Source organism: Manihot esculenta, chromosome 11 (genome assembly GCF_001659605.2).
Source record: "Manihot esculenta cultivar AM560-2 chromosome 11, M.esculenta_v8, whole genome shotgun sequence".
In the NCBI taxonomy this organism is placed as follows: domain Eukaryota; kingdom Viridiplantae; phylum Streptophyta; class Magnoliopsida; order Malpighiales; family Euphorbiaceae; genus Manihot; species Manihot esculenta.
Genome location: NC_035171.2, coordinates 16,637,468 through 16,664,680, shown reverse-complemented (window position 1 = coordinate 16,664,680; position 27,213 = coordinate 16,637,468). Strand labels below are relative to the sequence as shown.

The 27,213-nt window shown below is 30.5% G+C and overlaps 2 protein-coding genes across 2 annotated transcripts; one reads left to right on the top strand and one right to left on the bottom strand.

The window, feature by feature from the left end:
* The first annotated feature begins 13,358 nt into the window (after nucleotides 1–13,358).
* Nucleotides 13,359–17,703, top strand: LOC110625623 (probable aquaporin TIP3-1). Its single transcript, XM_021771257.2, has 3 exons — nucleotides 13,359–13,432; nucleotides 15,477–15,570; nucleotides 16,797–17,703. Exons 1-3 carry the CDS (start codon nucleotides 13,359–13,361, stop codon nucleotides 17,544–17,546), a joined length of 918 nt encoding a protein of 305 aa, XP_021626949.1. The 3' UTR covers nucleotides 17,547–17,703.
* Nucleotides 17,704–23,948: 6,245 nt separating this feature from the next.
* On the bottom strand, nucleotides 23,949–25,991 carry LOC110625622. The gene has a single exon (XM_043961431.1). It carries the CDS (start codon nucleotides 25,989–25,991, stop codon nucleotides 23,949–23,951), a length of 2,043 nt encoding a protein of 680 aa, XP_043817366.1.
* Between the last annotated feature and the right edge of the window lie 1,222 nt (nucleotides 25,992–27,213).

Below are 27,213 nucleotides of genomic sequence, written 5' to 3'. Positions count from 1 at the left end.
CGTAGTGGGGTTACCGGCAACATCCAACAAATTAGACTCCATATGGGTGATTGTGGACAGACTGACCAAATCTGCTCACTTTATCCCTGTCAGGAGTGGCTACTCTGTGGATAAATTGGCGCAGGTGTTTATTGACGAAGTGGTCAGGTTGCATGGGGCTCCTGTTTCAATAGTGTCTGATAGAGGACCCCAGTTCACCTCCAGGTTTTGGCGGAGTCTGCAGAGTGCTATAGGTACCAGGCTAGATTTCAACACTGCTTTCCATCCTCAGACGAACAGACAATCAGAGAGGACCATCCAGACAATAGAGGATATGCTCAGAATGTGTGTCCTAGATTTTGGCGGTTCTTGGAGGCAGCATCTACCTTTGATGGAGTTTGCCTACAATAATAGCTATCATGCTAGCATAGGGATGGCTCCATATGAAGCTTTGTACGGAAGGAAGTGCAGGTCACCTGTCTGCTGGGAGGAAGTTGGAGAAAGGGCCTTGGCAGGGCCTGAGCTAGTAGCTAGGTTTTGGTGGAGTCTGCAGAGTGCTATAGGTACCAGGCTAGATTTCAGCACTGCTTTCCATCCTCAGACGGACAGACAATCAGAGAGGACCATCCAGACAATAGAGGATATGCTCAGAATGTGTGTCCTAGATTTTGACGGTTCTTGGAGGCAGCATCTACCTTTGGTGGAGTTTGCCTACAATAATAGCTATCATGCTAGCATAGGGATGGCTCCATATGAAGCTTTGTACGGAAGAAAGTGCAGGTCACCTGTCTGCTGGGAGGAAGTTGGAGAAAGGGCCTTGGCAGGGCCTGAGCTAGTAGAGATCACCAGCATAGTGGTGCCCATAATCAGAGAAAGAATCAAAACTGTTGTGAGCAGGCAAAAGAGTTATGCAGATATCCGCAGAAGGCAAGTAGAGTTTCAGGAGGGGGATTTGGTATTGCTCAAGGTGTCTCCTATGAAAGAGGTGATTCGGTTTGGGAAGAAAGGTAAGCTAGCTCCACGGTACATCAGACCCTTTGAGATCTTGTAGAAGATTGGGAATGTATCGTACAAGTTGGACTTACCTGCTTCTATGGAGAGAATCCATCCGGTTTTCCATGTTTCCATGTTATGGAAGTTCGTGTCAGATCCGGAAAAGGTTCTTAGTGAGCCTGATGTGGAGATCCTTGGAGATCTCACCTATGTTGAGCAGCCAGTACAGATCCTAGACACCCAGATCAGAAAGTTAAGGAACAAGGAAATCCCGATGGTGAAAGTCCTTTGGAATCACCACAACATCGAGGAGTGTACCTGGGAGACACGGGAGTCTATGCTCCAGCAATATCCTCATCTCTTCTAAGGTTAGTATTATGTATTTTATGTGTATGTCTATGTTTTATGCTATGCATGTACTAGTTGAGGAACATTCGGGGACGAATGTTCTTAAGGGGGGGAGATTGTAATACCCGGCTAGACTCCGGTATCGGAATTCCTACCATCCGGTGGAATCTCGGATGTCGGAAACCTCTAGAAGGGTAAAATCATGTTTTTATAAAATGTTTTAATGTATTTTATGATTTTAAGTAAGAAAGAAATTGAGTTTTGAATGAAAAAGACCATGGAGGGAAATCCAGGTTCGGCCGTCGAACTTGCATGAGTTTTGGAGGCACTTTAGGCTTCCGAAGGTGGCCTGGCCAGGCCCTATAAGAAGCTCCATGGCCGAAAATGGGCGAGTTTCTTCCCATTTCCGGCCAAAGGTGAGTCCATGCCCTCCCATGGTTGGTTTTGATGATTTTTCCTCAAATCTTTCAAGTTTTAACAAGTGTTTACTTGGTTTTTGAAGTTTTTGGAGCTTAGAACAAGTTTTGGAGCTTGGAGACCCAAGGAGCTAGATTTCTCTCATCTCCAAGTTAGGATCGCCTCCCCTGTCGATCTTCAAGAGGTAAGCTTAGATCCTACCTTTCTTGTATGTTTTAAACAAGTTTTGAGAGGTTGTGGGGTAGAAATGCATGTTTAGGTTAATATTGAGCTTTTGGTTAATGTGTGTTGTATATGTATGTTTGATGTGTTTGTGTTGGGGTTTAGGTTAGTTTGAGACCCCTATTTGCTTATGGAAGTGTGTATGCATGTTTTGGGAGTATTAGTTTTGAGTTGGAAGGTTTGGGAGGCAAATGTGCATTGAATGGCTGAGTTCTGCCACTTTGGAAGAACTCAGGTTCGGCAGCCGAAGGGACTTTCGACCGCCGAACCTGCCTGTAGAGGCAAGCCTTTGGCTGCCGAACCCTGCCCCTGAAAGTGGACTTTCGGCTCTGGAAGGGAGTTTCGGCCGCCGAAGGTGCTGTCGAACATGCACGAGTTTCGGATCTGGAAGTAACTTTCGGCTGCCAAAAGTGCCGCCGAAGGTGCATGACTTTCGGCTCTGGAGGGATTTTCGGCCGCCGAACCTGCCGCGCGAAAGTGTCCTGTTCAGTCTTCCTTTGCATGATTTCTATGATTATTTTAAGGTGTTTTAGGGAGTTTTTGGGGAGTAGTTTAGAGTCATGTTCATGTATGTTTGGTCCCTCATTTGAGTCCACCTGTGTAGGTTCGGACCCGAGGAACCGAGGACCCCAGCAGTGAGATAGCTGCTTCAGTGTCTTTCAAAGCTAGCCTGAGGTGAGTAGAATGGACTTTTATTTCCAAAGCAAATAAATAAATTTGAGCATGTTCATGCATCACGAATGTCATGTGATATATTAGGATGTTTGCATTAGAATTCACGAATATGTTGCATTGCATAATATGATGATGATGTGGATGAATGTTGGATGATCCTTTAGCCCTCCCTATGAAATGATATGATATGGTGATGATACGGTATGAAAGACCAGTGAGGCCCATTCTACGCCCCTGGCACTATGTAAGAGAAAGACCAGTGAGGCCCATTCTACGCCCCTGGCACCTTGGAATGTTATGTAGAGGGCTATTGGTGACAAGTTCATCCTTGATGTGATTTGTCTGTGATGTGATGTATTTCATGATAGCATATGTTTTAAATGATTTTACTATTCTGCTCACTGGGCTCTCTAGTAGCTCACCCCGTTCCCATCACCCCAGGTTTGTAGGTACGGGATAGACTAGGAAATCAGCAAGAGTAAAGAGGTCATGTTTTATGTGATAGTTAGATGTGGACATGAAAATAATGTAATGTGAAGTATAGTACAGTAATGTGATGTAATGTAAAGAATTGTATTGAGGATAGAATTGTGCTTGGCCCTAGTGTATGTTAATCCCTTGTTGGTACATGATCTTTTTAATGAAATATTTTAATGATGCTTATGTAAACCAAGCTTAATGTATGATATGTCACCCCATTGGAGCATTTGATGAGGGCTCCAGTGTGGGGTTTTATGGTTATGAGTTGTGCATGCACAGGTTAAGCTTGGTGAATGAAAGAAAAAGTTTAAATTTTTATGTAAATGCATGATCATGTATGGGATTAAACAGGTATACAGGATGTATGTTTGGCTTACTACGGGTCTCGACGGCCTTAAGCCGATCTGGATCCTAGCGCCGGTAACGGTCCGATTTCCGGGTCGTTACACCACCAGTAAGGGGATTACTCAAATTCAAATTTGAAATGCTAGGATTCCCAGTCTTGCTAAAACTGTTACGGGATGCTGACCCCTCTTCCACCACCGTACCACCTGCACGCAGTCACCGCACACCGATATTATTATGATCTCTTCATTTGGTAGCACGTAGTTCAGGACCATACCTGCGGACTACAGACTTGTTCTTGCGATTCAACTGCTTAGGACAACATCTTTACGTGTGCTCCAGAAAACCACAAACATAGCAGAAATTCGCAAGATTCTCATATTGAAATGTAATAGAGGACCAAGCCCCCTTCTCCTGTCGAATCTGTGTGCTAGTAACAATAACAATATGAACATCCTTCTTGATACGAATCCTCATCTAGGAATTCCAACCCCTTGCAAAGTTATTCTTATCAGCCTTTATGAACTCTCCCAAGGAATCGCCAAGGCGCTTTAACACTGCATCTGAACAGAAACCAGATGGTAACCCATGAATCTGTACCAGAACTGAATATGATGCGAGGAAACATCCGACGAGTTACTATGATTATTAAATCTGTCAAACAATAGCAAGTGATTCCCAAAGGTGCATGGACTCATCTCCAAAGTGTCCTCATTCATAAAAAAAATCATTTAAAAATAATTATTTGATTTCATTTTATCAAAATTTTTTTAGTAAAAAATTAACAGTACAAATACAACTCAATATTTTAAAAATTAAATCTGAACTGAACTTAAATAAAATAAAATTAAATAAAACTTTTAAACTAATTTAATTAAGTTAATTATTTTAGTTTGAATTAAATACGGATTATCCTATTAAATTTATTTTTTAACGATGAAATTTGAAATTTATTGTTAAAATTTATTGCTATTCCAGTAGATTTTTGTAGTGTTATACTAAGAATATATAATCGCTCAGCTAATAAAAGCTATTTGTATGTGACACCACCAATAATTTTAGTTAAAATATTAATTTATTAATTGAATTTATATTTTATTTTCTAATAAAAATTCATAAAATACCAATATATATGACTTTAAATTGAAATTATCTTTCATTTAAAAAATTCTTATATTTTAATAAAAGTTTGAGGATCAGAGATTCTAGGATATCATATCGTTGGAGTATGGTACATAAGTTTAGGAGGGAGGAGAAGTGTGGAGTGAGAATCCTAACAGGGAGGCCTGAGTATGCTTTGAATGCTAGCTGTTTGGGTCCATTGTGGAATGGGCATTCAATTTTTTATGGGTTGAGCCTAATCTTTTATCATTGTTTATGGATTGAATCACTCCATCAAATCTACTCAATTCAATTCAACCTAAATCAATAAAATTGATTAAATGATAAAATTAGATTAATTTCAATATTTTATTTAATTTTTTTATTTTTTATTAAAAAACAAATAATTATTTTACATCAATAATAAATTATAATCATAACTTTATTTTCTTTTTTAATTTTTATATAGTTTGAATATAATATTGATGAGATTTTTTTATTATTATTAGAAATATTTATTTTAGTTCAATTATTTTTTATTTTTTAAAAATTTGAAATTAATTATATTTTTGCACCCATAATATATTTTATAGACATGGTATTTTATCTTTCGTAGTTATTTCGGGTGCAATAATTTTTTTAATTTCTACAAAAATTAAAATTAGCTACATTTCTAAAAAAGAGTTTAAATAATATATACTTTTTTTAGTTTTTATAAAATTAAAATTAATCATATTTCTAAAAAAAATTAAAATAATATAATATATAATTTTTTAATTTTTTTTTAATTTTTATAAAATTAAAATTAATCATATTTCTAAAAAATTAAAATAATATGTAAAAATTATTTTACTTTTATAATTTGTGCAAAAATCAAATTAGCCGCATTTATAAAAAAAAAGAATTATTCTTTTTAATTTGTGTAAAATAAAATTAGCTACATTTATAAAATAAAATAAAATAATATGTAGAAATTATTTTATTTTTTATTTTATTATTATTCTTTTTAATTTGTGTAAGATAAAATTAGCTACACTTATAAAATAAATAAAATAATATGTAGAAATTATTTTATTATTTTATTTTATTTTTTAATTTATGTAAATTAAAATTAATCACATTTTTTGAAATAGTTAAAAAATATGTAAAAATATTTTAATTTTCTTTAATTTTTGTAAAATTAAAATTAAAGGTATAATTTTTATTTTGAAGCTAATTTTTTTGTGTTTTTATTATTAGAATGTAATTTATAATATTTAGAAGTGTATAGTTTAAAAAATTAATTAAATATTTTTATTTTTTATTGTTTAAAATATAATAGTTAAATTTAATTATTTAATTTAATTTTTTATGATATTTTTAATTTATATTTTTCAGTTGTATCTTTATTATTTTAGCAAAATATAAATGGGTAAGTAATTTATACATACAAAAAATTTAATAAAATGCAAACATAATATAAAATTTAAATGGGTAAGTGATTCGTTTGTATTCATTTAATTTTACAAATAGATTATATATTTATTGAAATTTTCAAATTATTATACTTCTATATATAAATTTATTGATATTTATTTAATTTTACAAATAAATTATATATTTGTTTTGAGAAATCATTTAATTTTACAAACAGATTATATATGCATTTATAAATCTATTATATCCATTTAATTTTATAAATAAATTATACGTGTATTTGTAAGTTCATTCGCATTTATTTAAATAGATTATATGGCTATTTAAAAAGTCATCTATATTTATTTAATTTTAGAAACATTTAATTTTAGAAACAGATTGCATATACGTTTGTGTACATTTAATTTTATAAACATATTATATGTTTATTTATAAGTCCGTTTATATCAATTTAATTTTAAAAATAAATTATATATTCGATTGCTAGTTTATTTGTATCTATTTAATTTCACAAATAGATTACATATCCGTTTGAGAAGTTATCTGTGTTCATTTAATTTTTCAATGGATTATATGTTTGTTTATAAATCTGTTTGTATTCATTTAATTTTACAAATAGTTTACACGTTCATTTCTAAATTCGTTATGTCAATTTAATTTTACAAATAGACTACACACTGTGTTTATTTAATTTTACAAATAAGTCACATATCCATTTGTGAATTCATTTGTATTTATTTAATTTTATAAATATATTACGTATCCATTTAATTTTATAAAGGAATTATACGTCAATTTGTATCTATTTAATTTTATAAAATGATTACACACCCGTTTGAGAAGTTATTTATGTTCCATTTAATTTTACCGATGGATTTCATGTCCGATGGCAAATCCGTTATATCCATTTAATTTTAATCACACATCAGTAAATTATAAAAGATAAGGAGTATAGGAAAGATAAGAAGTTGTACTTTCCTATAAAAGGAAAGGCCTCCTCCTTCAATATTAAGTTGTACTTTCCTATAAAAGGAAAGGCCTCCTCCTTCAATATTAGTACACAATTTTTATCATCTTATGGAATCGTGAAATCACGAGAAAGTTTAAATATTTTAATTTTAAAATATTTTTTATTTAATTTCATTTTTAAATGGATAAATTATCTTTTAATCCAAGTTATACTATAATTAATGGCTCAATCCTATATTTTTAAAACTGAATACTTAAATCTCTCTATTTTTATTCTGTCTAAATAGACAATCCCTCCATCCATTTGTTTGCTAGTCTAAAGTAAATGGCTGGTTAAGCCCAACAAAAGATATTTTTCTTCCCATAATACTCTTATTATACCCTACAACATATTTAAAGGAAATTTTTACATTTCAAAACATAACTCCTCCTTCTTTCTCTCTCATTTTCTTCTTTGAAGGATAGTTGTAGGTAGAGAAATCTCTTATTTCAAATGGTTATGGAGTATTTTATGATGTGAAGAAAGTTAAGAAAGGTCTTAAAATTATTTTAGAAAAGTTTGGAAGGATTGAATGTGTATTAGAAAATCTGAAAACTTTATTTTTAATTTGTATATTTTTATTGCTTGTGGTAGTAGCAAAAATATTTTAGTTATATAAAAAGTTTAAATGAATGAAAGTGTTAGTTTTTAATAGTTGTTGTGGCCGTGAAAGATAAGAAAAAATAAAAATAATAGGAAGTTTGAAAAATCTGCATATTGTATTAGTATGAACTGATGTGTTTTAATATATAAAATGTGAAGAATTTAAGTGTTTCTAATTAGTTGAATTTTATACCCAGAAAATTAAGAAATGTCAGTAAGGTAGAAAATTTTAAATTATTTTAGACAGGGATGTGTTTTTTAGTATATAAAAAATGAAAGAAGTAATTGTATATTATTAGTTTAATTTTATACTAAGGAAATTTCAAATGACAGAAAATATAAGAAAAATGTAAATTTTATTTTTAGAAATCGATGTGTTTTAATATATAAAAATAGAAGGACTTAAATATTTAACATTATTTGAATTCTGAAGCAAATTAAATTGAAAATTGTAGCAAATTTGAAAAAGGAAGAAAGAGTATTTGAGTTTTTTTAAATGTACAAATTTTTTTTATATATATTATATGGTGCAATAAGAGTATTGTGAGAAGAAAAATATTGTTTAGATGTTTGATAAGTTATTTACCTTTAAACTAACATAGAAATAAATAGAGAGGCTGAATGATAACAGAGGAGTTTAAGTGTTCGATTTTAAAAATATAAGGACTGATCTATTACTTATGATATAACTTAAAAACTAAAGTGTAATTTACTCTTTTAATTTTTAGCTAATACTGAGTTTGAATACAAGTGTATTATGAGTTGAGTTTGAATACAAATTTACTATGAGTTGAGTTCGAATTAAATTTGAGTTCATTAAATATTTCACGAATTAAACTCGAACTTATAAATTTTTTTAATTAACAAATTTAAATTTTAAAAATGTGTTACAATATACTCCTAGCCATTAAATCACAAACGGATTTATTTTTTCAATTAACAAATTTAAATTTTGAAAATGTGTTACAATATGCTCCTAGCCATTAAATCACAAACGGATTTATTTATAAATAAATCAAAGTATTTGTATTGTTAATAAATTTACAAATAAATTTTTAAATAGAATATCACAAATGAATTTATAAATAAATTAATAATTTATATTACAAATAAATTTATAAATGAATAATTTTATGTGTATGTGTAATTTCAGAAAATATACAAACGATTATTAAATTCATTTGTATTATAAATAGATATTCTCGATTTATAACATAAATAAATTATTTTTTATTTAACAAAAATTACAAAGGTGATTTACACAAATAGAAAAATATCGATTTGTGGTGCATTTGTAAATTAAATTATAAATAAAATTTTATAATTTAATAATTTAATGGATAAATTTATTTATAAATTTGATTTTTTTTTTATAGTGGTAGTTTAGACTTGAATGAATGGTTGTTCATTTGTATTTTATAGTTAAAGTGCTATTAATTGAGTAAAATTTATTTTGATAATTGATTGAATAAGAAAATGATTTAAATAGTTAATTAATAAATAAGATATATTAGATTGATTTAATTTCTAGTTATAAATCCAAATAACTAATTTGAGCATAGATGAAGATGTTTGCACTCAAACTTGATCCCAGTTGGGCTATTTTTGGAGTTATATTAAAACTAATATATTTAAAAATTTGACAATTTAATTTCTATAATTTAAAATTGTCAAATTAAAGGTTGATTCGTCTAATTTTTTTTATTAATTATTTGAACGGAGATAAAAATCTGTTTAAGATAAATCACATTTTTATTCTTAAATTAGATTAAAATTAACATTTTTACTAATAGTTTTTTTTAAAAAAATAGATGGTTAGTTGAATCATGTACTTAAATTTTATCAAACTAGAAAAGAAATATTATTTTAAAATATTAATGAGAAACTTTTAAAATAACATAATAAAAAAATAAGAACTAAATTATTAGATAATTAAAAATAATAAAAAGATAATTTTTTTAATTTTAATAAAATTTAGGGATGGAAAAGTGGTCTACCCTTCTTTATTATTTTGGTTTCGAAAGCATGAGAATTGTAGCTAAAGTTTATATATATATATACACATACATACACACGTAGTTGGCTTGGCTTAGACTTTTTGTGGGGAATTGACTCTTCCAATCATGATCAGGAAAATTATGATGCATATCTTTCATCCGAAAATTAAAATTTTATAAAATTATTTTTTTATTAATTTTAAAGCGTGCGTGAAATATTTCGATTATTTTAATTTAAGAAAGGGATTTTTTTTGTTTCAAATTATGACACAAGGATCTGTTAGCAGTGATTCAAGCAATCCAACGGAAAAAATACAGAGACCAGGACAATGCCATCAAACATTTTCTTAGACAAGCAAACAAAACTGGCTAGAATGGCTCAACAAACCTATGTTTACTTTCAAACTCTGGACATGCCTCTCTCGGCTTGCATTTTGCAATATATTTTAGCTCAGGTTATGGCTCTCTACACTTAGCCCAATTCAAAAAATATTAATTGTTTTAATAATGGGTAGTTATTTTAGTAGCAATTTTAAATTAAATATTATAAAAAATAATTTTTTATAATTTATTAATTTAATTATTAAATAATCAGTCAAAATACTAAAATTATTTTTAAAATCAATACCGAATAGAGTTTTAACTTTTCTGGTTTGAGTTGAACTCTCTGTAGTTTACTAAATAGTAATAATAATAAACAATAATTAAAATAGAGATGGAATTTTAATGTGAGATCTTTCAAGCGACAGTTCCCATGTGATGACTGCCGAATGTTACTGAAAATTGAAATGTGGCTTTTTTATTTCATTCACTCCTCTTTTTCGAGTTTCTAGAAGCAAAACAAAGGGTAAAATTAAAATAATAATTTTTAATAAATTTTCAATTTAATTTTAAATATTCTTTTTTTTTTCGGTCAATAAAATAATTTAGTTTTGTTTATTTTTTTAAAAGTAAAATTACTGATTGTATTAATAAAATTTCATTAAATAACGAGAGATATCATTTCAAACAGAGAGATGATTATGCGTAATAGATTTTTTAATCAAAATATGAGCAGTTAGAGTAGTATTACGATGAATCCATCTAATAGAAATATTAATTTTAAAATCTAACAAAAATTTACAATCATTCAAAATCAAACTAATTTGATAAAAATGCTTCTCAAGTGTCTATCTAAACCCCTACATAAGATAATTTGACAAAAATACTCCTCATTCTTTCTCATCTCTCGAGTATAAATCATTAAAATCTTCCAAAAAAAGTCACGGAAGAGAGTTTCTACAAGATAAAACTCGAATAAGATTTCAAGACTGACGTCGTCGTTGCGATTCTGGAAATCCATAATAACTAGTAAACATGTATTGAACATTACCTTCCGAAACAATGTAATCAATAAAATTTGAAGAAAAATCAATCACAAAATTGAACATTACCTTTCTAAATAACCGAATCAATAAAATTTAAAGAAAAGTCAACCACAGAAATAGATTCATGACTCTTCCACATTAACGAAAGGTTTCATCTCAATTCTTGTCTATTGATTGAGAAGCAACCATCAAAATGTAAAAAATTACGAAAAAAATTTCATACGAGAATTAAGAGTTTTTGTTTCCATAAAAAATAAAATATCCGGTTTATAACTAGAAATCAAATCATTCAATACAATAATTGTCCGAGAATTGTTGCCATAAATTTGTCAAAGAGATATGCATATTTTGAAAATTGATTGGATTGTATGTGAGAAATATCCCCACCATACAGATAAATGGCGATCGGAATATCTCTGAAACTCTTAATAGGAATAATAATATTTTTTTATTTATCGATAGTCAATTAACGCAAATCGTCTTCCATGAAAAAGGAAAAAGAAAGAAGTTAGGTTTAAGAAAGAGAAAAATACGAAAGTATCGAGTTGTAAATGGACCACAGAGGAAATTTTTTAATTTTTTTTAATTTCGTTTATTTTTACTGTTAAAAATATATTAAAAAATTAAATTATCTATTTTTTCTTCTATTAATTTTTAACCAAGCTGCCAGCAACCCGATAAAGAGAGTGAAAGCAGCCCAAAAACGAACAGTCAAGAGCAATAGGCAACAATATCACTGGCAACTAAGGAAAAGGGGAAGGAAGCGGAGAGATTCTGGTACTCATTTATGTGCTGTTGGTCAAGTGGAACAGGGCACCCTGTTTCAGACGGAGTATTGCTTCCATTTCTAAATGATGAAGAGAGTATTTAGTAATTATATTTCTATGGTGGTGTAATCTAGGTTTGGCAAATAGGATGATGAATTTGGGGGAGGGAGGGGAGTAGTGGATTGGGGAGATGGCTTCACAGTTAAGTGAAGGTCTGCAATTGCCATTGTTGTTGCACAGTTTGATGGCTTTGCTCTGCTCTATCTAAATTTCATTTATTTTAAGAGTGGATGAACAAATCATGATCGTTGAGGGGAAGGGGTTCTGATAACGTGTATTTTACACAATATTAGTGCTTGATTAATGGCCAGGATCAATGGAAGTGCCACCAGCTACTAGATGATGACAATTAGAATTAGTGGTTTGAAGACGATTTAAGGATTAAAAATAAAAAGATTATAAGTACAAATTACAATTCGAGAATCATTTTAAACGTCGAAGTAAATGTCAATTCTCGCAGTTACAATCTACATTCAAAATTACTGCTTAAATCATTATAAGTTTACAAATTTCAGAACAAACGTCAAAACTGAATTCTGCAAGAGAAAAAATTGCTAAAAATAAATATGAACACTTCATAAAGATAACTCCTCTTCACTTGTTTTTACTTTTCTTTTTTCCACAATGTACTTTTTTTTTTTTTCCCACAATGACCCATAGAGAACGCATGTTTATAATTCCAGAATTGGGATTGCTTACCAAACAAGACCTCCACAGACAAACAAAGAAGGGGTTATTGAGATTAAAATTGAATTTTAAAAATTGATAAAACTATTTTAATAAATTTTAAAACATGCAAAAAATTATTAATAATAATAACACACAAAAATTAAATAGTAAATCTTCTATAACTTCTAATATAAATTTAAATTCAAAAAATTTCTAACTTTAAAATATTATAATATCAATAAAAAAATTTATTGTAAAATAATAATCTAATATTAACATGTAAGCATTACATGATTGATTTTTGTAAATATAATAACCTATAAAGTTTTTTCAATCCTCATAATATAATATAAAGTTAATTATTAAAAAATATATATAATTTATACGGATTTAATTACTTTAAAGTCTGGACCCTTTATTTTTTATTGATTCCTAAATTGAATTAGATATGAAAACCTTGTTTTCAATTTTCTCATCATATTATTTATTTTTATGATTTAAAATTATCATGTTTTTGCCCAATTTCACTTGTTTCTGTAATTAAAAACATAATACTCAATATTTAAATTCAAATTTTTATTCTCTCAATTTTTCTACTAAAAAAATCATGTTGTTTGGAAAATCATGATAATTAAAATGTTAATTCAGAAAAATTTTATACACCAAAAATGACATAGCACTTTAGAAGAAAGATTAAATAGTGGGGAATTAAAAAATTAAGTAAAATTTTATTTATTTTAAAAAGTAAGGAAAAATAATTTTATATTTTAAAAAATAAGGATAAATAATCGGTTATTGAAGGGTTTTAGGGAGGTGCTTGCAGAGTGTGACTTGTGATGTGGGTTTTGTAATACTGGTAGAGGAATACTATGGATAGTGAGTCTGGTATCATTGGTGTAGTTGGCGGCGAATGCCTTGTGGGAAAGATATGGGTGGCCTGGGTTTTCGATTATTGAAGGAATTCAATGTAGCCCTTGTTGCTAAGTAAGGGTGGAGATTTTTTACAAACCCAAATTCTTTAGTAGTAAGGTTATACAAGGGTAGGTATTTTCCAAAAACAGATTTCTTGCAGGTAACTCACAAAGGCAACAGCAGGAACAATTTGCAATTGTTTGGCTCTAGATTTGGAAGGTAGAGGTGCCACTGAAAATTACAAATTTTACATGAAGATTGGCGTTCAATAATTTGCAGATTTTGCAAAACCTAATGGTAAATCGAGTTGTGTTTGATGATCGTTGCCTGATATGTGATATAGCAACAGAATCAGTAACCCATATTTTTACTCAATGTTCATTGGCGTGTTCAGTTTGGCTTAGATTAAGTGGTTTTACTTGACCACAAGTTCAAACAACTGTTGAATTGTTTCAAGTAGCTGGCTGAGTTCCTTTGTGTGATGTGGTATATTTGGGTTGATCAGAATCAAGTGGTTTGGGAGAATAAATGGCCAACAGTAGAATCTATTATTTTTCGAGCTAGATAGATGTGTACTGACTAGCAGGTTACTCTTACAGCAAGAAGGGTTGGCCATTTAGTTGGTGTTAATTATCCAGCTGTACGGAGACCACCAAAAGTAGGTATGCTGAAATGCAATATAGATATCTCATATGATGAGGTAGCGCAAAGAATATTGCATGGATAATAATATATAATTATTTTTTAATTTAAAAAAATAACTGTCAATAAATTTCAATTTCATTAAAATTATTATTTAAAAAACATTATAATTCAATAAAAATAAATTATCATTTAATATAAATATACTAAATAACATGAATTTTTGTAATCAGTAACAGCATTAATCTGATACTTAATATCTAAACAGTAACTAATAAAATGACACTTAATTTTTTTTTTTTTGATAGAAAGGAGGCAGAAATATTAAGTACAACTGATATAATACACAATGAAATATTAATTAATAATAAATTAAATTAGACTATTTTTATGTCATCGGTAAAATTTATTGATATTTTAATTTTTTTTATAATGAAATTAGTTTTTTTCTTTTTCATTATAAAGATAAATATTTTTAAAGAGGCCGCTGTCGAAATTTGAAATCAAAAGCTGACCCCTCTTTATCTATGCTTTACAATAAGAAAGACCAATTAGACTATCCTCGACAAATGACTCTTAATTAAAAAAATTCATTTAATAAACTTGAAATATAAACAAAGTGATTGTGATCCCACAAATGAAGGGATATGATACTCTATCTATATTTCATCATACCAAATGCCTAATTACATTTCTTCATGTGAGTTGAGCACGCACCACAAAAAGATTTCCCACATCTCCTTAATACATTCATTTTAATAATATTTATTTATATTATAATTTACACATAATTAATTAAAAATGCATATAATATTAAATACTAAAGTTCTATAAAACTGTGAGTTTTACGATTTAAGTTAAAAAAATAAATTAATTCTTGTAAAAATTTGTGAAATTTAAATTTTTTTAAAATAAAAATTTTTAAATTAAAAGAATTGAATTAAATTTTTATAAAATTATTGATATTAAATAAAGGGAAAATGAATGTCTAAATTTGTTTATAAATATGATATGAATAATCTCCGACTCTTGATGATCTTACTTTATATAATAAATTAAATTAAAATATCTTCTCTTCAATAAATGATTTTCCATTGAGGATTGTATTTCAAGGACTTAACATTTCGTGCATCGTAGTGCTTAATCGTTACTGCCAGCTTGGCCTTGATATAATCCAGCTTTCATTATTTTTTCTATATATATGCATATATCAAACCCAAAGCCATGAAAACCAAAGAAAAAGATGGCTGCAATTGTTCAAGATGAAGAAAGCCTCTCTGTGAATAAAATTCAACCCCTTGCCTCTACTCCAATGCAAGTGTCAAACTTTGTTTTCTGTTTAACCTTTTTTTTCTATTATTTGGTTTCAGCTCAAACTCTAACTCGATGCATCACAGTTCTGAAAATAACTCTTTGATTTTTTTTTTCTTTATTAATCTCTATAATCTTATTCATGTCATGACCAATGTTACAGGGCAGAGTATTTAAAGGACAGGGAAGGGAAGAAGCAATGCAACGCCACTAGGCTCAAAAAAGTATTAGGCGTTGAAGATTTTTTCTCTTTGATGGTAATGCACATATGCTTTTGTTTAGGGTGTAGTTTCATTTATTTAATACAAAATTCAGTTGTTTTATTCATAAACAATAAACAATAAACATATTATAATTTTGTTAATAGAAAAATAATATAAGCATAAAAATATCTATGTTAGGCTTTTGGAATGTCTAAATACCAAAGGGTTATATGCATTTTTCTTTTTATTAATTTATCAAAATAATTAAGTTGATATCTTTATCTACTTTTGTACATTATATCAAGTGCTTATATGGAAATAAATATTTTTGTACATTGTATACATGAATCATTTTCATTGAATTTTTAAAATATTTTTATTTATTTATAATCATTACATTTTAACTGTTACATAAAAATTTAAATTTTTATTTTATTTATTTTTTTATGGAGTATTTCTCTTAAATTGATATAGCACCATTCAGAAAAAATCTTGAGAATATTTTTTGGCATGCTCATTCTGTTAGTTAAATTAAGCTAAATTATAATTTCTTTGTAGTTTAACGAAACCTGTACATTATTTTATGTATTTTTAAAAGTCAACTATTTAATTATTGTAATTTTAAAAAATCAATAAACTAGTCCCTGCTTGAAAAGGATTTTTTTTTATTTCACTAAAATTTAGTATCTATAGTTTTATAGATTTCAACAATTTAATATTTATAGTTTAATAAATTCTACACATTTATTTTATATTCTTAAAAAATTCAGTTCTTGTAATTTTAAAACACAACAAAGTACCCTTATTATGAAATTCAATAAGTGTAATTTGATCTTATTATCTGAGCATGCATATATCTAGCGGGCTGTATTTATCGATATTTTTTTAATAAAATGATATAATTTTTTTTTCTATTTAATGATGAACTGGAATATAATTATCTCCCTTTAATAAATTTTATGCATTAAAAAATCTCGTAGCTAAAACATTTGAGTTTGAGAGTTATTAACTAATACATCTTTTAATTTTTTAAAATATTTTTTTAATATTAAATTCAAAAATTTATAGAATGAAGCGGATGAATTATATAAAATATTTGCATAGTACAACAAATAAAGTTGAGAGAGACTTATATAAAAATAGTTACACTTTTTGAAAATAAAAAAATTACTAATTAATTATGGTATTTTTAAGTTGTACGGTTTATTTATTTATTACGACGGTTCCGTTTATAATTTCTCGCCCAACTTTACCATACAAAATTGTGTTAACTTTTTCAGGTGTGGAGAGCATCTATGTCAGAGTTCTTGGGCACAGCGGTTCTCGTTTTCGCAATAGACACCATTGTTATTTCCACAATTGAAAGTGAGACAAAATTACCAAACCTCATACTATCAATCCTAGTCGCCATCACAATCACAATTCTCCTCCTGGCAACCTATCCCATTTCCGGAGGCCACATTAACCCCTTGGTCACCTTCTCAGCTCTACTCACCGGCCTCATTTCCATATCAAAAGCCTTCATATACATCTTGGCTCAATGTGCTGGTGGCGTTGTGGGTGCACTAGCACTAAAAGCTGTGGTCAACAACAACATTGAGAGCACATTTTCGCTTGGAGGCTGCACTCTGCATATTGTTGCACCAGGGCCAAATGGTCCTACTGTGATTGGGTTAGAAACTGGGCAGGCCCTTTGGCTAGAGATAATATGTGGGTTCGTGTTTCTTTTTGCGTCAGTGCTGATGGCCTTTGATCATCGTCAAGCCAAGGCCTTGGGTCATGTCACAATTTTCACGATCGTGGGGATAGTGCTGGGTCTTCTTGTGTATGTTTCGACTTCAGTGACAACAGCTAAAGGCTATGCTGGAGCTGGATTGAATCCAGCTAGGTGTTTGGGTCCAGCATTAGTTCGAGGAGGTCATCTTTGGGATGGGCATTGGGTGTTTTGGTTGGGACCTGCTATTTCTGCCGTTGCATTTTCTTTGTACAAAAAAATTATTCCACCTCAGCTTTCTCACACTGTTTTGTAAGTAAGAGAATTGATTCCTTGGGGAGATATCTTGTTCTTAGTTAATTACTTGAAAGTTTGAATAGTTGTATTTTCATTGGAAAATAATGTCAGCAAGTATGATTATATGTTCTTCGAAGAATTGTTTGTGTTCAAGTATGCTTGGTGTAATGACTTCGTTGCTGTCCAATTATACGTAGTTTTATTTTGCCATCCATGAGAAAAGAAAAAGAAAGGCATAATTGTCTCTTTTTATTTTCAGTTTTTAATTATCAACTAATTAATTAAGACTGAAAATAATTAATGAGAAATAGTATGCAGACATGAAAAATATATATATGTAGAGTTAGAGCCTCTTGATCTGCAAATTATAAATTTTCTCTCTAAAAGAAGAGCTTTTTAAAAGGAAAAAATATATATAAAAAAATGGATTTCAACTTTTTAGTATCCATCTCCATGACTGAGTCTATAATTTGAACCTCAATAGAAATTAACTAATTGCGAGAACTACAATCAATGACTATTTCGCAAGCTCGTTCTCTTACTATTCCTTGAAGTCATCCTTTTGATATATATTATCTCTTTAGGATTCTCCTGTAGCAACTTAGCTTTAATTGGACCAAATAATTTTTTAAAATTTTTTTTCACTCAACTCAATCAAGTTATTTATGAACTATGATATTATATAGTCCAACTTTAATTGGTATAAATAATTTTTGAATCAAATTATTTAATAATTAGGTATTATACTCTCCGTTCTTAATATGTTTAAAGTAAATGTGGATAATTTCTTTTTGTCTGAATTTTCCTGAGGCTAGTTATGACTTTATGGGAAGGGATAGTCATAGTCGGTGGGTGGATGGAGGTGCTTCATCTTTTTTGTGCTTATCTCCCCTTGTTGTTGTAGGGTTTGAGCTTCAAGCAGCTAATGAGTTTGCTGTTCATAAGAATATATGCGGAATTGCATTTTTGAATCTGATTGTCTCCAGCTTGTGTAGTCTTTGGGAGCTGTCTGCTATTATCCAAGAGAAATTAAGCAGTTCTTGTCCTTATTTCATCTTGTCCTGCTCTCGAGTGAACATCCTATTCTGATAAATTAAAAAAAAAAAAAATGATTATCAACAATAATTAAGTATGGACTCCTATGGGAATTTCAAAGCATGGAAAAACGTGCCCAACTTTTAATTTGTGGGACCTGGAAATAATATACATTAGAAAAATATTTTATGATAAAAAAACATTTTATGTGAAAAATAATTTCGTTAGAAAATAATTTTTAATAAGATAATTTATTTTGTATCTATTAATTGATTTAAAAAATAATAAATAATAAAAGTTTAGATGTAATGATATTAATAAAATACTTAAATTGCAAAAATAACTTTCTTCCTGGAAAAAGTTAAAAGTCTTAACTTTTCCTTTAATAAGGAAATTATTTTTTCTTAATCAATTTTTTTTAATCTAAGGCCTCCATTTCTTTACCCAAAATATTTCAAAAAAATAATTTTTATATTTTCTGATAGATATTCAGAAAAAACATTTTTTTATCAAAGAAAATTTTAAGTTATTAAAAGAAAATTATTTTCTGCAATTTAATAATTTTATTAGGATCTCTAGTTATATATAATTTGTTAATAAAATTAAAATTAAATAATAAAAATAAATTGTTTTGCTAAAGAAATTTTTTATAGATATATTTCAAATACTGGTTATTTTATGGTAAGTGGACCCAAACGTTCCTAAATTTAGAAAATATTTCCTGTGAGTTTAGAAGTGGAAATTAATGAACTATTTTAATATAAAAATAAATTGAGAGATTTTTTTTTTAATTGTTGGTTTGGCTTAGACTCTTTGTTGGGGAATTGACTCTCCCAATCATGATCAGGGATATTATTATGCATATTATTCTCCATTTGAAAATTAAAATTTATAAAATTTATTTTAATCAGTTCAAAAAAAATTTTATTTTTAATTAATTTTTTAAATACATATAAAACATATCAATTATTTTATAAATCATATAAAAATAGCATATTTATATTAAAAAATTTAATTAATTCCTTTTCATAGCTAATGATTTATTTCAAATTATCATCTTCAATTCACCTTCTTCATAACGAACTTTTTTAAATCCAATCGAACTCAATATTGAAAAAGATAGTTTCATATTCTAGATTCAATCAAATGGATGATAATAATTAAAGTCTCATTCAACTTCCAAATCTCTAATTTCTTAAAAATTTTAATTCTAAAACATTATAACAACTTAACATCACGATTAATTTTTGGCACAAACACATGACTTTATCCATATAGCCAGCGATCGGATATCTATATTAATTTTAAATTTTTTTAATTTATTTGTATTTATTTAAATTTTAAGTGTGTATTTATCTCTCTAAAAAATTAAGGAGTTTAAATAAAAATTCAAATATAGTGTAAGGGCTAAAGAGTATATTATACGTTAGAATACTATATATATTTTGTCCTATCGTTGATTAAAATAAATCATATCTTTATATTTTCATGTGTTAATCTTCTGCTTGAATATGTCACTTTTGTGAATTTAATGATTTTCAGAAAAATGATTAGTCCACAAAAATATATACAATTTTTTATAAATTTATAAAATAAAAAAATATTGGGAATTTTTAATTTTATTAAAAAAGTAAAAAAAAAATATGTTTATATGTTGTTACTAATTGGCAAAAAGGAATTTTGTGCTCAGTAATAACATTTTTAATATGAGAATTAATTGAAGTAATTCATGAACTGAAGTTGAAATATAAACAAAGTGATTGTGATCCCACAACCTAAGGCATACGACACTCTTTATATTTGATTATACGAAACCCAACAAATGAAAACCACAGCTCGCTAAACTACATACCTTCACGTGGAGTGTCAATGCATTACCTACAGAAATTTTAAGATAGAATAGTGATACAATCTAATATGAAATAATAATTCATTAAAATTTAAATACATAATTAATTTAAAAAATAACTCTAAAAAATTTATATGTTAATTTTTTTTCTTTTTAACGGTAGTATTTGCTTACGATGACAATTTTTTTTTACTTGCCATGAACAAAAGTTCATTTATTAGGAGTATTATTCTCTCAATTTTATAAAAATAAATTTTATTTTATCTTTTTAGCGATCTTAAATTATAAGTAGTTTTTTTTAGACAATACTTTATTAATAAACTTTTTAATGTATATTTATTTAATATGTATTGAAAAAGTAAAATTTATTGGTGATAAGAATAATTTAATGATTTTTTAATAATCATTGTAGTTGAAGGAATAATTGTCTGTGCCTTGTACGGCCTTAATTGTTAGTTTGACCATGTTATATTCCAGCCTTCTTTCTTTCTATATATAGAGTAAGAGCATATATCAAACCGAAAGCCATGAAAACCAAAGAAGAGATGGCTGCAATGGAAGAAATTGTTCAAGACGAAGAAATCCTCTCTATGAATAAAATGCAACTCCTTGCCTCTACTCCAATGCAAGTGCCAAACTATATATGTTTTTTTTTTTTTTTCTTTTTCACTATAATTAATCAATTTCGACTAGTATTTTGAACTTGAGACATTAGTTGTGAAGACAACTTATTACTGAATTCAAGGTCATTGATTCCTTTAATTTCTTTTTTCTATTCTTTTTTATTATCTTATCATATCACTGATGTTACACAGGGAAGAGCATTTACAAGACAATGATGGAAAAATGCAATGCAACTCCACTAGACTGGGAAAAATATTACACTACAAGACTTTGCAAAATCACCGACGGAAATTTCCGTTGGTGAGCGTTGAAGATTCGTTAGTGGAACTTTTTACTAACGGATCTGTGACGGATTTATTCCATCAGGAAAATCCTCGTTCGTAAATTATTCACTAACAGAAATTTGTATCCGTTAGTGACAGTGATGGATCACCAACGGAATTTTCCGTTGGTGTCAGTGACGGATCACCAACGGATTTTCCGTTGGTGACAGTACCGGATCACCAACGGAAAATCCGTTGGTGACAGTGACGGATCACCAACGGAAAATCCGTTGATGACACTAACGGATTTTCGGTTACTAATCCGTTAGTGAATAAAAATACACCAATTGCAAATTCTACCCTGTACCTATACCCCTACTACATTCATATACTGTACATTCATATATCCCCTGTACAAATATGTACATTCAAATATATCCATCTGTACCCTGTACATTCATAAATATCTATTATCATACTGGACAATAATAATACTATAAAAGGACAAAACCAAATTGCTCATTAAAATATATTTAAAACGTAAAGAATTTGTACTACAATTACAATTTAGACTAAAAATTATCAACTGGTTATAACAAAATATACATACTAAACTAAACTAGCTAGCTCATCATCTGTGTCATCATCACTGTCTGTATGATGATCAGCAATGATAGGTGCATCATCAGGCCGCTGCTGTGGGGACGGAGCTGGAGGTGCCCTAGGAGCAGATGGCTGAGTGGATGTCCCTATACCGTGTTGTGCCATCATCCTATGCATAAACGTCTGCAACTCGTCCAGCACTATGGTACCCATATCTGAAGCTCTGTATCCCCAAGTCCCGTCGATGCCTGTGGTATCTGCGGCTCATGCTCTTGTCCGTCATCTGCATTCGCCTCCTCTTGGCTTCGCTAGAAGGTAGTTGAACTGGTCCTCTAGGCTGCTTAACCCGTCCACGTCCCCTCATCTGTGTACAAATAAAAAATAATCAATGCCAATAATAATATAATGGGTAGACATTAAATTAAAAACATACAAACGTAGTAAGTTACTCACTGAGAAGTGATGGAAATATACTACTCCAAACTGATTTGCATTACAAATTAATTTAATCTGATTCATATGAATTGCACTCATTATCACCATCTGGATCTGCATCAGTACTAGGGTCACTAAGTAACTCATCTTCATCTGTCGAAACATCATCATGAATCTCAGTCATTCCTCCACTAGGATCATTTAGGCAGTGTTGTTGAGTAATATCATCCACATCTACTTCAGCGTAATCAATGTCATCCTCTTGAAAAGGTTCATATGTCTTTGAAGACGTTGCAGATACTTCAACAACGGGTCTACCTTTAACTTTCATCACAGCCCACCAATCATTTCTGTCACGACGCTTGCTCGGGTATAAAGCATAAACGACTTGTATTGCTTGAGAGGCTAATACAAATGGCTCGTACTTACTGTATCTACGCTTGCTGTTGACATCGACCATTCTATACTGTCTATGCACCTTGGTGCCGGTATTTGGTGTTGGATCAAACTAGTCGCATTTGAAAAGCACAATCCGCTTAATTGGTAACCCTAGATACTCCAACCGCAACACCTCAACCAACAGTCCATAGTAGTCACTTTCTTCAGAACTGTAATTACTCCCTTTTATACATACACCAAAATTCATTGTCTTACTACTCGAATTTCCATTGATTGTGTTGAATTTACATCCATTAACACAATACCCGTCAAAAGTTGTGACACTTTTGAGTGGTCCCTTTGAAAGATCAACTATAAATTGATTTTCTACATTGTTCTGCAACTCATGGGCATACTTGTAAAACCATAGGAAAAACTCTGTCTCCAGTTTCTTGTCAACTTCTGCATTTGTGATATTTGATTGTGCCGACTTTACTTGCTCTACATAAATGTTATACATATAAATTAACAAGTTATGTTCAACAATATTGTACAATATATGAGGTATTACACTCTTAATATAACTAACATTACTTACTCAATATATGTTTTGACCTCTGGACAATTTAAGAGAATATATGTTTGAGCAGCTTGGATTTCATCTTCAGTCATATACCTCGATTTTCCCTTTCCGAGTGTTCTACCTGTGAATTTGAATATGCTTAATTTACCCGATACATCATGATCGGGGACAAATTCATGCAAGTTGCATGGAACCTTTCGATGACTGGTCATTACATGTGCTTCAAAATAATGAGCAGAAAATGCACTGGCTTCTTCTACCAAGTAAGCATTGCATATTGAACCTTGGACCCTTGCTTTATTCTTCACATTGTTCTTTAACTTTCTCAGGTATCTAGTGTGTGGAAACATAAATTATAAATGTGTACTAAGTAAATCATCATACTGAGCAGTATACATAAAAAAATAGTAACTGTACCTCTCAAATGGGTACATCCATCGATATTGTACTGGTCCTGCAATTAATGCCTCATATGCAAGGTGTAATGGTAAATGTTCCATCGAATCAAACATACTTGGGGGAAATACTCGTTCAAGCTTACAAAGGATCACAGAAATTTGTTCATTTAACCGTTGCATGTCCCAATTAGTAAGTGTAGTTGAAGTAAGTTTTCTAAAGAAATTGCTAAGCTCTGTTATGGGTTGCCAAATATTATTCGGTAGCAATTCTCTGAGAGCAATAGGAAGAATTCGTTGCATGAAAACATGACAGTCGTGGCTTTTCATACCAAAAAAGTCTTAGCTTCCGACTATCAACACATCTGTCTAGATTGAAAACATATCCATCAGGGAATTTAAGTGTTTTGAGCCAATCACACAATATCATCTTTGATTGCTTGTCCAGACAATAACTTGCTTTTGGATATTTTCCGCTAATTGGATCTTTCTTCAATTCTGGTCTCCTGCATATTTCATTCAAATCTTCCCTTGATTTTATATTGTGTTTCGTCTTCCCCTCAACATTCATCACTGTATTAAAAATATTTTCAAATATATTCTTTTCAATGTGCATTACATCAAGATTGTGGCGAATCATATTTGTTGACCAATATGGCAAATCCCACAGTATGCTCCACTTACGCCAACCAGTTGTCTTTGAAAGTCGACCATTTATTTCATGACTGTCAATGTCTATTATCCGCTTCAAACCAATTTGCTCAATCTCTTTTAGCAAGTATTCCCCAGTTCTAATTGGCGGCGATGACTTGGAGACAGTTTGGTTTTTAATAAAAGATATCTTGTTTCGACGGAATGCATGGTCGTCTGGTAAAAACTTCCGATGACTGTCAAACCATGTCTGTTTCCCCCCCCTCCTTTTTAATGTAAATGCATCTGTGTTTTTCATACAGTAGGGACATACAGTTCGTCCAGCGGTGCTCCACCCTGAAAGCATTGAATAAGCAGAGAAGTCACTAATAGTCCAAAGTAAAGCAGCCCGCATAGTGAAATTGTTCTGGTGGCATGCATCGTAGGTATTCACACCCATTTCCCACAGTTCTTTTAATTCCTTCACTAATGGTTGCATGTACACATCAAGCTTCTCTTTTGGATTCTTGGGACCAGGTATGATAATTGTCAAGAACATATACTCATCTTTCATACACATACCTGGTGGCAAATTGTATGGAGTTAATATTACTGGCCATGAGGAATACTGTTGCCCAGATTGACCGAATGGTTGAAATCCATCAGTGCAAAGGCCGAGTCTTACATTTCGGGCCTCCATTGCAAAGGTTGGATGAGTTTGATTGAAATGCTTCCAAGCAGGAGTATCTGAACAATGACGCATCACCCCATCATCATTTGCATGGTCATTGTGCCAAGTCATATACTTAGCTGTAACACACGATGCATAAAGTCTTTGCAAACGTGGCGTAATGGGGAAGTAATACATCTTTTTGTATGCTACTAGACTCTTTCCTTTCTCCACAGTGTGCTTAAGGCGTTTGAACCTTTCATGGTCACAAAATTTGCATCTTGTAAGTTCTTCATCATTGTCCCAATAAATCATACAACCATTAACACAACAGTGTATCTTTTGTATAGGAAGCCCCAATCCTTGGACTAGTCTCTTTGTTGAGTAAAAGCCATCCGTCATGACATTGTCACTCGGTAACATTTCCTTCATAAGTTCACATATCTGATCAAAACACCGTTCAGAGAAATGATGTTCCGCCTTCAAATTTAGTAAACGTGAAACAGCTGATAACTGGGAGTGATTTTCACATCCAGGCCATAGTTCTTGCTTAGATGCATTTAACATATCATACAGTTTCTGTGTAGCGGAGTTTGGTATCTCATACGTATCATTATGTATTACATTACAGCTTGATGCATCCATGACCATGTCCTCAAACCGATTGAAATTTGGGTGATTAACACTGTCACAACCATAAGACATGTCTAATAATGTATTATCATATCCGTCATGCACATCAGTTTCGCCGTGCAAATACCAAACATTGTAATTTTGCACAAAACCATGCTTCATTAAATGATATTTAACTGTATTTTCATCTTGAAAGCTACGGTTCTGACACTTAAATCGATTGCAAGGACAACGAATCTGGTCTCCATTTAAATATTCTGGGCAGTTCTTAGCCTTCTCTATAAATTCTTTGATACCCTCTAAATATCTGGGATTGAGTAAACCATCTCTGAGATGGGCATACATCCAACTTCTTTCAGCAGTCATATTAACTACAATAAAGATGCTGATATATAAAATTATCCATTCTATATAAAATATGCATAATTGTATCATGTGTAGACATTACTGAATTTCAAAGTCAAATGTCAATGATAATCTGATAACCTCATTAATTTTGGAAACAACTATAAGAGAATTTGAACTTGCCTGATATTAATTGCAATATCTTCCACTAGAGGGGGAGGTGCCGGGGCAATAGAACCAGGTTGGTAAGGCTGTTAATGAGAAATTTGAGCAATTAGTACATATATTCAGTCATGTATTGAGCAATCAAAAATTTAAAGTGTGCACCTGCTAGTGCACTTAGCAAGTGCACCAGCAGGTGCACATTTAAAGTGCACCAGCAAGAGATAAGGACATGAAATTGCACCTGTTGGTGCACTTGGCAAGTGCACCAGCAAGTGCAATTTAATGTGTGCACCAGCAGGTGCAATTTCAAGGGCAAGTGCACCAGCAGGTGAAATTAAATGTGCACCTACTGGTGCACTTGAAATGTGCACCTGCTGGTGCACCAGCAGGTGCACACATTAAAGTGCACCAGCAGGTGCACACATTAAATTGCACCTGCTGGTGCACTTGAAATGTGCACACATTAAAGTGCACCAGCAGGTGCACATATTAAAGTGCACCAGCAGGTGCACACATTAAATTGCACCTGCTGGTGCACTTGGCAAGTGCACCAGCAGGTGCACTTTAAATGTGCACCTGCTGGTGCACTTGAAATGTGCACCAGCAGGTGCACACATTAAATTTCACCTGCTGGTGCACTTGCCAAGTGCACCAGCAGGTGCAATTTCAAGTGCACCTTGGCAAGTGCACATGCAGGTGCAATTCCAAGTGCGATTAGTGTAATCATGACAAATGGCTAATGCATATCTTTTAACATTTTGGGTGCCTAAAAAAGCAGAAGAAAGAATTACTATGAGCATATTCTAAAGTTGTAGTTGCCTATTCTAAAGTTGTAGTTGCCTTAAGGAATCAAATTCGATTCTGCAAAGATTAAGCACTATGAATTTCACTCCAACCACTTAATCAATCAACCATGAAATTAACTAACTATAACGACAGAAATGAACGTCCCAAAATAAAGAATAAAGTGATTCAATTACTTTTTTTTAATATAATTACAAGCATTTTTTGTATCGGTCAAGGATAAAATATTCTCAATAAATATTTACTCTATTTATAAAAATTGAATATTCGACTT

What these genes read in the sequence shown, in the direction of transcription:
- LOC110625623 (XM_021771257.2), top strand. Translation starts at nt 13,359, where the DNA reads ATGCCTTGTGGGAAAGATATGGGTGGCCTGGGTTTTCGATTATTGAAG. An exon ending in AATGTAGCCCTTGTTGCTAA is followed by an intron (nt 13,433 to 15,476) that starts GTAAGGGTGGAG and finishes CCAATGTTACAG; the next exon opens with GGCAGAGTATTTAAAGGACA. An exon ending in AAGATTTTTTCTCTTTGATG is followed by an intron (nt 15,571 to 16,796) that starts GTAATGCACATA and finishes TAACTTTTTCAG; the next exon opens with GTGTGGAGAGCATCTATGTC.
- LOC110625622 (XM_043961431.1), bottom strand. Translation starts at nt 25,991, where the DNA reads ATGACTGCTGAAAGAAGTTGGATGTATGCCCATCTCAGAGATGGTTTA.